The 15090-nt window shown below is 35.0% G+C and overlaps 3 protein-coding genes across 9 annotated transcripts; 1 reads left to right on the top strand and 2 right to left on the bottom strand.

Annotated features, from left to right (window-relative positions):
- Positions 1 to 111: 111 nt before the first annotated feature.
- On the bottom strand, positions 112 to 9581 carry LOC105247873 (dynactin subunit 1). Of its 7 annotated transcripts, none has more exons than XM_011252313.3 (21): positions 9478 to 9581; positions 8810 to 9160; positions 8355 to 8509; positions 7989 to 8021; positions 7767 to 7826; positions 6963 to 7110; positions 6376 to 6438; positions 5150 to 5287; positions 4882 to 5019; positions 4460 to 4699; positions 4090 to 4341; positions 3900 to 4016; positions 3568 to 3811; positions 3200 to 3482; positions 2671 to 3095; positions 2363 to 2599; positions 1988 to 2282; positions 1702 to 1897; positions 666 to 1031; positions 438 to 569; positions 148 to 363 (listed from the first exon to the last, which is right to left on the bottom strand). In XM_011252313.3, the coding sequence occupies exons 2-21, from the start codon at positions 8975 to 8977 to the stop codon at positions 148 to 150; spliced, it is 3906 nt and encodes a 1301-aa protein (XP_011250615.1). In that variant the 5' UTR covers positions 8978 to 9160; positions 9478 to 9581. The 7 variants fall into 7 exon arrangements, with proteins under 7 accessions (XP_011250619.1, XP_011250618.1, XP_025271054.1 ...); XM_011252314.3 differs by having other exon boundaries at positions 8810 to 9091; positions 9478 to 9563; XM_011252317.2 differs by lacking the exon at positions 6376 to 6438 and having other exon boundaries at positions 112 to 363.
- On the top strand, positions 9481 to 11658 carry LOC105247874 (nuclear inhibitor of protein phosphatase 1). The gene is made up of 6 exons (XM_011252320.3): positions 9481 to 9768; positions 9910 to 9970; positions 10087 to 10240; positions 10478 to 10698; positions 10796 to 10999; positions 11110 to 11658. Exons 1-6 carry the CDS (start codon positions 9740 to 9742, stop codon positions 11473 to 11475), a joined length of 1035 nt encoding a protein of 344 aa, XP_011250622.1. The 5' UTR covers positions 9481 to 9739; the 3' UTR covers positions 11476 to 11658.
- A 936-nt stretch (positions 11659 to 12594) lies between these two features.
- On the bottom strand, positions 12595 to 14788 carry LOC105247884 (tubulin alpha chain). The gene is made up of 4 exons (XM_020026432.2): positions 14575 to 14788; positions 14155 to 14456; positions 13240 to 13821; positions 12595 to 12972 (listed from the first exon to the last, which is right to left on the bottom strand). Exons 1-4 carry the CDS (start codon positions 14777 to 14779, stop codon positions 12733 to 12735), a joined length of 1329 nt encoding a protein of 442 aa, XP_019881991.1. The 5' UTR covers positions 14780 to 14788; the 3' UTR covers positions 12595 to 12732.
- Positions 14789 to 15090: the final 302 nt, after the last annotated feature.

The following is a 15090-nucleotide window of genomic DNA, read 5'->3' as shown; positions in this document are numbered from 1 at the left end:
TGAGGCAGGGTGCGATATACAATAAAAAAATATTGGTAATATGGAAACATAATTAGAAAAAGATAGTCCCTTGTACACAATATGTCTTAAGACTTTCATGATCGCATATACTTTGTCGCCAAGAAATAAATAACGAAGCGCGAGCATTTAATAGTACAGTAGAGTGTGAATTCTCCTAAGTTCTTCCGGTCCTACATTGACAGAGAAAGATTTTTCCGGGCCATTGTAAGGGATCTTTATTTCGGCGGCGAGTAATTTGCGTTCCTGCATTGCCGCTGCCATTTCACGATTCGGATACACGGCGAAATTGGCTTCTGCTCTTCCACCCGGTGTACGTTTAATAGCCTCGCGACGTACTTGGGCCTGAAAAAAGTGTAATTTTGGGAATATTCGATATTGTATCAATTTTCAGTCTCTTGTTTATCATTTATACTTACAGTTAACTCGTCAGCTCGTGCCTTTAACTGCATGATGCTTCTTCGCCGTTCCAATAAGTAATGATAAGACATCTCGGGTACTTTACGCCGCAGATCGGGAACTGTCGGGTAAACTAGAGTTTTCTCGACATCCTGAAACGTATGAATAAAATATATAAGAAAAAATATTTCCAGGCCCAAATAATAATTAATAATTATAGATAGAGTCGATCAATATTTAATAATTACCTTAACGAGACTGGTAGTCTTCTGTCGCAATTCTTGAATTGTTGAATCCAGAGATTTCAAATTTGTTGGTGACGGCAATGGCTCTAAATTATCTAACTTTTGACGCAAAACATCGCACAGTATCTTCTTTTTCTGCTGGTGTTCATTATTCAAGGCTTCCTTTAGAGCATGTATCTCTTGTACATAATATTTATTGTCTAAAGCGCTCGTTATCGAGGTGTTTCCTGTCATGCTATCAGCTCCACCAGATACCGATATCGTTTTCTTGCCAATTGACTTTAATTTCTCCTTCAATTGCCCTTTCTCCGTTTCCAAGCTGTCGATGTCAGTTTGAAGATGATCCATTGTCTCTTCGAATTCTTTTTCCTATTATCAAGAAAATATGATAGTTGGGAAAATTATGTTAAAAGTACACATGACATTACAATTTGTCATAGTGAAAGATGCACTAAAAAATTTTTGTATAAATTTACAACTATTATAGTAGGTAATATTGAGACCAACTATAAAGGTGTACATTTACATACATTAGTAAATTTACATTTTATAGATAAAATTATTATCTTAAATGATAAGTAAGCATCTTGTACTAATAAATTTACATGTTAGAAGTAGATTTCTAGAAATGTTTATGTAATAATACATTTTGTATATGTATATACAATTTCACATATTAAATTCAATTTATAATTATATACATAATTAGTGTAATAATTACGCTATTTATAACGAAAATATATAAATTCATGTACTTTTACAAAAATTAATTATTTTACTCTTTATTGTGTAAATATTCGTTTATTAAGTGTAATTTTTAAATTTTATATAAATGTTACAAAAAATTGTACATAAAATCCAAAAATTACACTTTTAACCTTGTAAAAAGTTCTCAAATATAAACGAATATTTACAATAAAGAGTAAAAAAACTAATTTTTGTAAAAATACATGAATTTATATATTTCCCTTATAAATAGCGTAATTGTTACATTCATTATATGTATAATTTTACATACTTTTTTTACAGTGTGAAATACCTTGCGTTTCAATTGATTTTGCGCCTCTTCTAATTTTCTCTTCAACTTTTCGACGTTCATCTCGTGTTCGTGTTGTTGTGTCGCGAAACGTTTCTCCGCCAATTCCTTCCGTAGCGTCATCTCGGATAATTCCTCTTGTTTCTCTCGCAAAGCTAATCTCGCTTCACGTATGTCACTATCCCTTGCTTCGAGTTTTCTAATGTAAAAAAATTAGAACATAAACAATATCATAAATTATATCCTTTTGATAATAAACAAACGCATTCAGAGGAAGAGATACAAATACCTGCTGAGTATTTTCGTTTCTTCCGACTCTTTCCTCACTGCATGCGCTCTAGATACAATTGGCATTATTTGCTCATTGTCCTTAGATTGTTGCTGACTCTGTGTTTGTCCACTTATGGCCAGTTCGTTTTCACATTCGGCCATTTTTTGCGCAAGATTTGCCGCCAATTGCTGTATTACCGTCAAGCTAGCTTTGATAGTGGCCACAGGTCCCAAATCTTCCGTATCGTATACCTTTTCGCTGGATGTCGCGGCCATCTCCTTCAATCTGTCAGCAGCGAGTCCTGTGTCCAAATCTGAAGGCAATTGAATTCATCAATATCATAAAAATATCGCAAAGATATATTTCCAAGAGAAACCCACTGGATATACTTACCACCGTTTTCGGTAATAGCTTGCAGAGCACTTTTCAATAGATACTGAAGAGTCTTTATTATTTTCACGCCATGCTGATAACATGTCGAAAATTGCTCACTGCAATCTTTATCTAATCCTAAATTGGCGCCTACAGAAAACGCTGGACCAGTCTGATCCCGCGGTACTCGTCTTCTAGCCGACTTTAAGTGTTGCTGGATTACCTCGCATGTCGTTTCGACGTGTTGACAAAGCAGACCTTGAGCAATAACAATACACGTTAAAGCGCAACATCTACGCTAATCAAATCTAACTCAAATGTCAACGGACCTATATCACCACCCTCTCCTTGTATTAGTGCTTTGATTGCCGTAGCGTCAGTGGCGATGGCGTCGCACGTGTTGCTCAATGTTCTCGTGCCATTGACTATTAGGCGTGCTTGATTGATAGTCGTACTTTCGCCAAAGAGTACGGAGAACATAGTGGCAAAGTAGGTGCAACATTTTTCAATCGCGTCCATCGGTAAATTCTCGTCCAGCTGATCTCTCTTCGCCAATTCGATTAACGAATCCAAGGACTTTTCTTGCGCAGCCATTTCCGGGTAAGCCGCGCCCACTTTAAGTAACATTTCCGGGTTGCACGAGTTCAAAGCCGATTCGAAGCAGCTTAGAGTCGTTTGTAAGGCGTACATATGCGAACATAAATGAGATCTGAACGAATATTGCGCCACCGAATGACCCCTCACTACCGAAGCCCTGTAAGAGAGATATAAAAAAGTAGATACAAAGTATTATACAAAATATACAAAGGATTATACAAGAGATTTGTGTATACAAGTTGCACGAAGTGAAATTATTACCTATCTATTTTCTCGATAGATCTATATTTCTCTCGAACTTGCGAAATCAATATTTCTGTTTTCTGCGTCATTCTTGGGATCAATAAAAGTGTCAATATCGCGTCGTGATCTCCACCACGGGCCAAAAATGCCGGGGGCATAAAAGACAACAAATAGCGAACGTGATGCCGCGCCTCATCGGCATCTAGTCGACGCAACTCTAGATCGACCGCCTTGGTTTGCGCTCGAGTTTCGGCGAATGTTTTCTGGAAGTCTAATATCTCCGCGAGTTGTTGATCAGCACCTAAACAATAAGTTTAAAGTAGAAGAATTTGAGAAAGATGAAAAATAATTAAGATTTTTCATATTACGTGACTTTTTCTGCCCACCTCGAACGTTAGTCTTGATGGATTCTGTTGACTGAACTCGTTGCTGCAACTGCAAACATTGCTCTTGCAATTGATGCGTGAGTTCGCGGAATTTTGTGATGGTTAATTCGCGATCCGCGAGCGTCTCCAGCGCAGCGTCTCGGTGCCGTTGAGCGTCACGCGTTGCTCCAAGAGCGAGATCCAATTCTTCACGAAGCTCCAACTCTAATTCTTTAGACGATTCGGCCAGTTGATCAGACATATCCTAAGTCAAGTTATTATTCATTGCATTATTCATCGTGGATTGTTTATACTGTATATTTCTTAACGCGAAATGTACGAAAACTGCATACTTGTAGAGCTTCTAGATCCGCGACAGCTTCTTCCAGCTCAACCACTTTCTCCTCCAACGCCATTTTCTTCTCGCCTAGCATCTCGACCATCTCTTCGGCTCCTAATGCCGCGTCGACCTACGAAGAACATCAGAATATGCGAATATATTGAATAAAATATTATTACAAATTACACAAACGTCATATATACTTGTTCTTGTAGATCCGCTATCTGATGTTCCATCTCTTCGACCCGCGCTGATAGCTTCTCCTTTGTGCGACCTAATTCCAAAATCTCAGACTTCTTCTGATCCATATCTTTTTGCAGTTTCTGGAATTCGTGCTTTTCATGTGCCGACAAATCACGCATTTTCACCAACGTTTCACGCAGCCTATTGTTCTGCTGTTCCAATTGCTTCACCTCGTAGCTAGAAACTCCCGTACCTGATCCGCCACCGGCTGCCTTGTTTGTGTAAGGAAATAATAATACCATTTAAATACATGCCAAAAATATAAAAAAAAGATGTTATATTAATATCGCATGAAAACTAGGCATCTTTAACGAAGATAAGATGTTATACCCGTTCGGACATTTCTGTGCGTAATATTTCCAGATCCAAAGTTTGTTCTTCCAACTTTTCCTTGAGCTGCTCTAATTCGATTTGAAGGGTTTCGGCCTTTTCTTCCGCCATTTCCTTATCTAACGTAGCCATTTCCACTGTCTCTGCAAGATCTGACATTTCTTCCTGATATTGTTCCCTCGCCGCATGAGCTTCTCTGGTTTCTTGTCGAGCTCGTTGAAGTTCTCTCTGAAGACTTGCCTTTGATCATATAAATATAAAAATGAAAAAATGAGAACATGTATTTTCAAAAATTAAAAGATAAATTTATTAAATGAAATTTTGAAAGGAATATAATTTTTTATATTAATAAATATAATTGTATTTATATATATAAATACATATTCAGTAAATATGTATCCTGTTATTGAATGTATACTCACTTGACTTTCCATGACTTTAGCTTTGAATTCAAGAAGCTGCTCGACTTGAAGTTTCGTTTTTTCGAAATCTTTCATTTTTTCCTTGTCTTGCATTCGTTTTACACGTAGTGTTTCTACTTTCTCAGTAAGATCGCGTACCTATATAATATTATTATATATTGTTATACATCTATATACATATGTCATAATTCTATACGAGATATATGGCAATTTACAAAAATATAATAATGAAAATCCTTGGAATATTATAAAAGAAACTTTAATTTACCTGTGATTTCAAGTTATCATTTTCTTGTACAAGTTGCAAGTGCGATAATTTCTCCTCCACCAGAGTCGCAGCTGCTGCTGAACCCGCCATCACCTGACCGGGTACGAATTGTGGTTTCAACGTTTCTACAAAACCTGTCTAAATTACAGAAAAAAGAAAATAAGATACATATATATGTCAAATTTTGTACCGTTGGGTGTTCTTTTTATTATCGCATGAAAGAATTGTATATATCGCCAAAGAGTTTTCTTCAAGGTCCTCTCAACCTGCGTACCTGTGCTAACTTGAAACGCATATACATACACGGTAATAACGTAAATGCGGCATATGGATGGCGCAAAAAAAAAGATAATAAAAAAAAAAGAGATAATTATTCTCAAAATGCGGCAATGAAAAAAACACCCCACATTTCCTACGTAAGAAACATATGTGGTTTTATACGATGTAATACGATATTGTTTTTGTATTTACATCTGAGTAGTTGAGTCTTATGGTGATTAATGGTGAAAGATTAGTTGTGACAGCAAACACCAACAAGCTACACCGAATACTCTATTAGTACTAACAAATATATAGGAAGACCCACAGCTGATGAATTAAATCGTGTGTTGTATGAGAAACATTTACACAGGATGTACTAAAGTCAGAGCTATTTCTCATTCATTTCATCGACTATTTCATGTATTATGTCCTAACGATTGGCACATATATCACTTGCATTCCCGTTCCACGAAAATTAATTTTTAACAGATACAATAATTCCGAGAGAGTTATCGGTCAGGCAAAGTTACACCTCTGAACTATACTGTTAAAAAAATTTGTCCATACTCTAAGTGTTAGTACTATTACTTTGACAACATATATATATAATATAGAGGATATTCAATTCCTAACTGCACAAGGGAGGGTAACACACGACATGATGCTCTGAATGTCCCTTCCCATTATAAACTATCCAAGTATCGTAGAACTCAGTTAATGAAGCTGATGTTAAACACAATAATGCTAGAAAGATGTGGCAAAGAATAATACGAAATCAAGTCTGTAATCCACTAAGAAGGGTTTATCCGTTGCAAAAGTGCAATGACGTTAATTTGTTACAAAAAAATTTGTTACAAACGATGCTTTATGATGGATAAACAGCTAATATGAGAAAGAACAAGATATTAGAGAGGTGATATATATATTAAAAAATTGAGGTATTACAATTAATGAATATTAATTACATTATTGTGATCATCTTGGGCCTTTGGCTTTTTGCCGGGAGGCGAGCTCGTGCTAGGGGACTTCTGAAACACGTACGTGCATTCCCATATGAATCATTCTGTGCCAACAGAGTCTTCTGACTTGCTTTCGCACAAATTTTTCACAGTCTTTTTTTTTCTTTTCTTTTTTTAAAATTTGTCACCTATAATTCTACCTCACATATATTTCCAAGCACACTTTTTGGTCATGATGAAACGTATACGTGCACAATTGCGTTTGACTGATATATCACTGGGTCACAGAATAGGATTCTTTGCACATGAATATAAGAAACATACAAATAATCGAAAAACCTAGAGATTTTAAAATGTCAGAATCTGTTTGTTAGTTAAAAACAATAAAAGTATATCACAAAAATATAACAGATAATTTGTTCATAAAAATATATATATTACACTATTTATTGTATGTATATCATGCTTTGAATCTTTTTGGATAATATTCCTTTTAATGAATAGATCTTTTCTGTTACAATTCAACATAAAAGTAATCTATTATAAGTAGAATCTTATTTGTTATCATAGCTTACAAAGCTATAGTGTCTTACCTCAATAAATGAGGCACGTTTTGAAGCTGAGGTTGGTGCTGGAATTGATGACTCGCCGCCATCTCTACGTTCATGCTGTGATCCAGTTAGACTTTCTGTGCTTGGAGCACTTAATAATGTTCTACTTCCAGCCAAGGATAATCGAGAACTGTAAAAAAATAATATATAAAATATTTAACAAAAAAAAAATATATATATAACATATTATATAATATTTTTTGAAAATATAGGCTAAGAGACTGATTGCAAATTGTTAAAGAAAATCAAATTTTACATTACTAATCTTTAAATAAAAAGGCAAAAAAAATAATAAAATAAAAATATATATTTCTATTTAATATAAAATTGTAATATTTTATAATTTTCATACAAATGTTTATAAAAAATGTTGAAACCATAGAAATCATATCTAAGAATATATCTTATGAAAGAATATGAAAATGCAAAAAATTGGCAAATAAATTTAATATTTAGCAATGTAACTTTTGTATTATAATAATAAAAATGCAACAAAAATAATTATTTAAGCTGAATAATTAAAAAATAATTATGTAAGCTTTATAATTATTAGCTGAAAATAATTACAAATGTGTAAAAGCTTTAAAAGAGGCATATTAGCAAGTGCTTGTGCTTTAAAGCTGCAAAATATTTTAAATATTCAATGATAGAATGTAATTGACATTTTAAAGTATACCATTATATATAAAACAATTGCGATTTTCAAGATATCCATATAAGCACGACCAGTAGCGATAAAAAATGCACACTGCTGACATTTGGCAAAATTTTGACTAACAATCTTACCCAGAAAGCTTGTCAGATTGCTGACGAGTAACATTCGCAGGAGATGTTTTTCTCCGCACACTTTTATGAGCAGCATATACATTTTAATAATTTATTAATTATATACTTGCCTATATTTATTAATTTATTATATTAAGGAAAACTAAAAATTTTTAAGTGCATAAAAGAAGAAAATAACTGCTCCTTTTAACTCTTGACATTATTATATAGTATAAAACTTACGCTGTAGGCTCATTCCTTCGACGCATGCTAATGCTAGCATGAAAATTATGGAATAAAGATTCCATAAATTGTATTCAATTAGCTCAACAATGATGTCACTACTTTTATAATGCAAATAAATTAAGTATTGCTTAATTAAAAGCTAATTTTACTCCAAAAATACACTACAGTACTTTTATGGCATTTATATTTAATTATAGAACTATATGTATATGCTAGCAATATTTATAATTCATTGTTACATTTGTTGCAGAAAAATTATGATATTTTGTATAAAGATTTATTTTTTTTAACATATGTATTTGAAATGTATAATCAGGATTTTTTAATACAATTGTATCTTTTCTGGATTTTAGAAAAGCTCACCTATTTAGACGACTCCTCGCTCTAGCAGCACTGTCATCAGGTGTTGTGGCATTGCTACCAGCTGATGATGGACTGAGAGGTTCCGTCCTATTACCAGCCTCATCCAGCAGAATAAGTTGAGTTTGGCGTGCAAACATGCCATGATTTTCTGCGCACTGCAACAATAAAAATAAACAATTAATACATCTCCTTCATTAGCAAATTGCTGTTTTAAATAATATAAATAAATTTGCCACATATATGTGACTCTAATTTCTCTATTTATTTTATTGCATTGTTTGTGTAGAAGAAATTCAATGAGACTTATAACAAACTATATGCACTTTGTGTACTCTCATGTATAAATTTGAATATATATATTTAGACTTATTTAATAAGGAATTTCTTGAAGGATCAATACTTTCGTTGGACGAATAAATATTCATCAGGGATTAAATATTCGCTGCCGATCTCACCTTGAAGTACGTCTGGCCCTTGACAGTCCCGTTGTTTTTCCCTTTCGGCTCGTCGAGTATCACGCCGATCCATTTGCCCGATGCGAAAGCCGGGTGGCCGATGTAGGCTATCACGCCTTGACACTCCTTCACGGGCACCTCGACACGTTGACCGACTCTGAATGACATCTCCGTCAACCGCGACTCGCCCCAGACGGACACATCAGCTGTTCGCGCTAACCTTCGCGCGCGAGTTTATTCTGGTTCTTCCGTTTCACGCGGACAGAAAGTATCGACGAGATCCTTTAGAAAGATAAGACGCGATGTTTATATCGTGATGTCATTGATGTCTCACCGACAATTGTTGCTCTTCTGCTTGAACAGGTTAACAAAAGGGTTACAAAAGTATGAATTGAGTCTCTCCGATTTGACAGCAAGAGTAGAGAGGAAAAAACGGTTGATTAAAACACCATTAATTAACTCTTTTTATACACTTGTGTAAAATTACTTTAAAATGAAGCAAATATTTGAGACTTTTTTGACAGGAGGAGAAAACAAATTGTGAGAAAATATACAGCTGAAGAGGAATCATTTGATATGTCATCAGATGAGAAAAATAAATGCATATTTAGATTGAAAAAAAGTAAATAAAAAGAATACGAGTGCAAGTCGACAAAATTCAACGATACCCTGTGCGAAGTGGCTGATGATATTCCACCATAATCTATCTTATTCTACGAGAGGAACCACTTTCGGGGAGACAGACGGCGCTGAAAATCGTCCCTCCTTCCCCCCCGCTCTTTTAGAAGAAGGGGAAACTCTAGTATCCCCTGTTTTTATCCGCGCGCGCACGTATATGTGTGTTTTGATTAATAAGTGTTGTCTGTCGCTCTCTATTCGGATGGTCGAGAAAATCGAGGAGAAAACAAATTGTTGCGCAATTGGACGACAATGGCTAATCACTACGAGGTTCCAAATTGGTACGTTTACTGGCCGATAATTTCTCGACGAACTAATCGTCGATGTGCCATTTACGCAATCGCGCGTCCCGATTTTTGTCCCTGTGCAAGAAGGTAGGGACGTCCAACATGACGTTGTATATACGTTGTATTCCTTTCCAGGGCCGGGAAGCCACCAGTAGGACTGCATCTGGACGTACTAAAGAATGACAAGTTGATACAGGTAAAACATGTTGTATTAATTGTAAACAAATCGAATAGCATGTCATTTTAAAATCATGTTCTGTCATATCTTAAATGTGTACACACATCAAACATCACATAAATGTATCTTTGTAGAAGCTTATGGTGGATGAGAAGAAGTGTTATTTATTTGGTCGCAATCAACAGCTGAATGATTTTTGCATCGATCATGCATCTTGCTCTCGGGTTCATGCAGCTCTCGTTTATCACAAACATCTCAATCGGGCATTTCTAGTTGATCTGGGAAGCAGTGAGTACATAATTCATGTCATTGTTAATATGTAATTTTTTGTAAGTATCTTCATAAAATTGAAACACAAATGCTTTCTTTTTCATCAACAATATTAACAGCTAATATTTAAAGAAAAAGATATTGTTATCATACTATAACTTTATTACATCTATCAATAACTCTTTTTATAAGTCTGTTATTTTCTTCCAAAGAATATTTCAAATTTATTTCATGAAGATTTTTTAATAACTTTAGCACATGGTACCTTTATTGGAAACTTACGTTTGGAAGCCCAAAAACCAACTCAATTACCAATTGATAGTACATTTCACTTTGGAGCATCCACTCGATATTATATAATTAGAGAAAGACCTCAAACTGGTGCCAGACCTATCATCGAAGAACTAGAGAAATTATCCGAGGATATTGATGCTGGTGGTTTGTTGGGTCTACCAGAAACTGAAACAGAACTTGATGTATGTGTGAAAAATTTGGCACACATATAGCAAATTTTTTAAACTCTTATTAAAACATATGTGATCCAATTTCATTTTAATTTTCTTTTTTTTTTAGAATTTGACAGAATTTAATACAGCTCACAATCGACGAATCTCTATGCTCGGTATAACGGACGACGAAATGCACAAACCGACACGCAAGCGAAAGAAAAAGGGCATTACCTTCAATGACGACGAAGAGGTGATTAATCCGGAAGACGTTGATCCGTCAGTCGGAAGGTTTCGTAATCTTATACAAACGACAGTTGTTCCTAGCAAGGTATGCCTAATGATCTCGCATGATTATTACAAGAAAGGAAATAAGGCATCATATATAATTGCAAGAGGAATTTGTAATCTTTATGAGAAAATGCGCTTTTTTCGTTGCAGAGAATGCGTATGGAAGGGGGTCTCATATCATTGTTCGAAGATCACAATCCTCTAAAACACATGCAGCCTACGTCCACCACTCCTCAGCTCTATCACGATCTACCTCCCGAGCAGTTTACGCCGTCCTCGATGTCGATCAATCCGTTCTCCACGGCTCTCACGTCGCTGACATCGCGATTGGGTATCGCACTACCTAATCCGGCGCCCGAAGTGGAAATGACTCCGAATCAAGTGCAGACAGAAGTGCCGCATGTGCAGGAACATTTGCCAAGTACGACGGAGCCACGGACGATGGAACCGAAGAAGAAGAAGTACGCCAAAGAGGCATGGCCTGGGAAAAAACCGATACCAACGCTTCTTGTATAATAGAAAAAATTACGGTTCGTATAATTATAATTCTATCATCGATTTTCTGAGAGAACTGTTAATCTTCCAAGAATTGTTCATACATTGTCAATTCGCGATTTTTCTATCAAGTTTGTTATATTTTCAGTGATAACATCTTATATCGCGAATTATGTAAAATATTAAAGAGACTAACTTTATTATAATATTTAATAAGGTATTTTATTATTTTACTTTAGCTGATTATATTTAAAGATTTTATGGCAAATATCATTTAAGAGCAAATCATTAAGGCAAATGTGTAAAAAATGTATACTTGATTTAAAGAACATGAATTTGTAATAGTAATTTGAAAGTGTAGAGAGTAATAATCATATTACAGTGGATGCAGTTGATTAAAACTGACGACAATGTTCAGTGAGCACTCTAAAGTTGTCATATGATAATTATAACTTTAGAGCAGTTCAATTAGCGGTAAAATATTGGGCTCCATATTTAAGTTGTACGAGTTAAGTTAGTATACTCAATTAGTATACACTTTATTTTATTTACTTTTAATGCGATAGCAATAAAAATAAAATTACTTAGTATTTACTTCATTAAATATTTTTGTTATTGAAATATGATCATGAAAATATGTTATACTTAGCTTTAGCATTGTCGTCATTCTTGGATAATTAATAAGCCATTTTGTTTTAATAATTATTCAATAATAACATTATCGTTATGTAATATATTGCATCTGTGCAACAAATTGCAGCATAATTTTCTGTTTACTATTATTGCTTCAAGTGCAATGAATTTGATGTAAATAGGTATAAAGAAAGGAATTTCGTTGACATACTTTTATAAATATGTGAGTACCAAAAAAGAAGTGTTAATAAAAGAATGAAAGTTGTGTATGTTACACAGATATATATTATTTTGATTCAGTAAAAGAATTTTTCAGTACAAAACATGATTATTTATACGTTCGTTTTTTATGTACTTTTTCCACAGTACATGAGACATTGACTTATAGTGCAGTGATTATTATTTATATATATATAATTTTTGTACTATAAAGAACTTTTACAAAAAAATGTCTGTCTATAAAAATAAAAACATGTGGTGACAATTATATAAATATATATACGAAAATAAAATCTTCCTTTTCACACAAAAAATTTAACGTAAAATGACACGTTAAATGACACGTGTGATAATTTTTACTTAGTTGTCGGGCAGCGAAAAAATACACATGCCGGCTTATTGAAAGATTCTCCAAAAATACGTATATTAATACTCTGACGGTGCGTCTGGCGTGGATGGCGACTCGAGGGCGACTTCCTCGTAATCTCTTTCGAGTGCTGCGAGATCCTCGCGCGCCTCCGCGAATTCGAGTTCCTCCATACCTTCTCCTACGTACCAGTGAACGAACGCCCGCTTATTGTACATTAAATCGAATTTGTGATTAAGCTTGGCCCATGCTTCCTCTATAGCAGTCGTATTGGACAACATAGAGACAGCTCGTTGAACCTGCACGTGTACAATTTCAATATGTCATGGAAATAATTATTAACAATTGATGAATTATCAATTTAAAATTCTATAATTATAACTTTGAATATATAGTCTAGAGATTTTTAAGAAACTATTTAATTATATCTAAGAATTTAATATATATTTTAATATATATAATTTAATATATGTTATATATAATTTAATATATATTTTGAAAAAATTTTGTGTGTAAATTAATATTTAAATTCTCTTCCTGAGAATATTTACAATTGACAGTGATACCTTCGCGAGATCACCGCCTGGCACGGCCGTGGGTGGTTGATAATTGATCCCGACTTTGAAACCCGTGGGACACCAGTCGACAAAGCGGATGCAACTCTTGCCCTTCATAGCGGCGATTGCCGCGTTGACGTCCTTAGGCACGACATCACCACGGTATAGGAGGCAACAGGCCATATACTTGCCCTCGCGTGGATCGCACTTGACCATCTGATTGTTGGCCTCGAAGCACTCGGAGGTGATCTCCGCAACCGACATACCTTCATGATATGCCTTTTCAGCTGACACCACCGGAGCATAGGTTGTTAGGGGAAAGTGTATGCGAGGATAGGGCACCAGATTTGTCTGGAACTCGGTCAAGTCGACGTTCAGGGCGCCATCGAATCTCAAGGATGCGGTGATGGACGATACAACTTGACTGATTAGCCGGTTTAGATTTGCGTACAAGGGTCGCTCGATGCCAAGTTTACGCCGACAAATGTCATAGATCGCCTCATTGTCCACCATGAAGGCGCAATCGGAATGACCGATCGTCGTGTGCGTCGTTAATATTGCATTATAAGGTTCCACCACGGCCGTAGATACCTGAAAAAATAGGACAGTATTTTTGAAAGTAATTATAATATTCTCAAATATATATAATAAATCTCTATTTGTAAAATTATGTATTTTTGATGTATCTCAAAATTAGAGATTTTGGCTTTAAATTGCGATTCCTATCTATATTTTCCACATTTTATCTCTATTATTATTAATTTTAATTCTTTTGTAATAGAAATACTTAGAAATTAGAAAGAAAAGAATGATAAATTTTTAGAATCAATTTTAATAATTTTAATTTATGTCTCAGATGACAGAGATCATAAAATTAACAAAATTCTTTTACTTAAAATGAATAATTAACTTTTTTGAACTCACCTGCGGCGCCGGATATATGACAAATTCCAACTTGCTCTTCTTGCCATAGTCGTCGGACAGCCTCTCCATGAGCAAGGATGTAAAACCCGATCCTGTACCTCCTCCGAATGAATGGAAAACGAAGAAGCCTTGCAGACCGGTACACTGATCGGTCAATCTACGCACCCTGTCCATCACCGATTCGATCACCTCGCTCCCGATGGAATAGTGACCGCGAGCGTAATTATTCGCGGCGTCCTCTTTACCAGTAATTAATTGTTCCGGATGATACAGTTGTTTATAAGTTCCCATTCGAATTTCATCTAAAATCATAGCAATTTTCAACATGTAAAAACTAATATGGTGAATATGGTTTGAAATGGATGTATATTATAACATAAATAGAGGGAACGTTTACTCCAATACTTATCAAACACTGACCGACAACAGTTGGCTCAAGATCGACCATCACGGCCCGCGGTACCATCTTGCCGGAACTCGTCTCGTTGAAGAAGGTGTTGAAGCAATCATTCGTACCGGAGACTTTGTCAGATGGCATAGTTCCGTCTGGCTGGATTCCGTGTTCCAGACAATACAATTCCCAGCAGGAATTGCCCATCTGGACGCCCGCTTGACCCACGTGCATCGATATACACTCGCGCTAATAAGAAGAAAAATGAATTTTTATTAGCTATGCAAGCTTGACAATGTACGGCGCAAGATACATTTTTTATTTTTTGCTACTTAGAATTATTCAGAGAGCGCAATTTTATCTTCTCATACCATTTTGATACGTTTTCAAATGAATTTCTCTTGATGTTACACAGTAAAAATTTAGATGGATCGTCAAATCGAAATTTAATTAAATCTTCAATTTAAACACGACAAATTTGGAAGCCGGCCATGAATTGCTCTAGAAAAAAACACTGTGGCAATTTATATTTTGATTGCCCTGGT

This window comes from Camponotus floridanus, unplaced genomic scaffold, assembly GCF_003227725.1.
Source record: "Camponotus floridanus strain SB8 unplaced genomic scaffold, Cflo_v7.5 scaffold119, whole genome shotgun sequence".
Lineage (NCBI taxonomy): Eukaryota > Metazoa > Arthropoda > Insecta > Hymenoptera > Formicidae > Camponotus > Camponotus floridanus.
This window is presented reverse-complemented; position numbering and strand designations above follow the sequence as displayed.

What these genes read in the sequence shown, in the direction of transcription:
- LOC105247873 (XM_011252313.3), bottom strand. Translation starts at nt 8,977, where the DNA reads ATGTCATTCAGAGTCGGTCAACGTGTCGAGGTGCCCGTGAAGGAGTGT. An exon ending in TCTATCGAGAAAATAGATAG is followed by an intron (nt 3,096 to 3,199) that starts GTAATAATTTCA and finishes TCTCTCTTACAG; the next exon opens with GGCTTCGGTAGTGAGGGGTC. An exon ending in GAAACGAAAATACTCAGCAG is followed by an intron (nt 1,898 to 1,987) that starts GTATTTGTATCT and finishes TTTTTACATTAG; the next exon opens with AAAACTCGAAGCAAGGGATA.
- LOC105247874 (XM_011252320.3), top strand. Translation starts at nt 9,740, where the DNA reads ATGGCTAATCACTACGAGGTTCCAAATTG. An exon ending in AGAATGACAAGTTGATACAG is followed by an intron (nt 9,971 to 10,086) that starts GTAAAACATGTT and finishes GTATCTTTGTAG; the next exon opens with AAGCTTATGGTGGATGAGAA. An exon ending in AAACTGAAACAGAACTTGAT is followed by an intron (nt 10,699 to 10,795) that starts GTATGTGTGAAA and finishes TTTTTTTTTTAG; the next exon opens with AATTTGACAGAATTTAATAC.
- LOC105247884 (XM_020026432.2), bottom strand. Translation starts at nt 14,779, where the DNA reads ATGCACGTGGGTCAAGCGGGCGTCCAGATGGGCAATTCCTGCTGGGAA. An exon ending in TCATATATCCGGCGCCGCAG is followed by an intron (nt 13,822 to 14,154) that starts GTGAGTTCAAAA and finishes CTATTTTTTCAG; the next exon opens with GTATCTACGGCCGTGGTGGA. An exon ending in CAGGCGGTGATCTCGCGAAG is followed by an intron (nt 12,973 to 13,239) that starts GTATCACTGTCA and finishes GTACACGTGCAG; the next exon opens with GTTCAACGAGCTGTCTCTAT.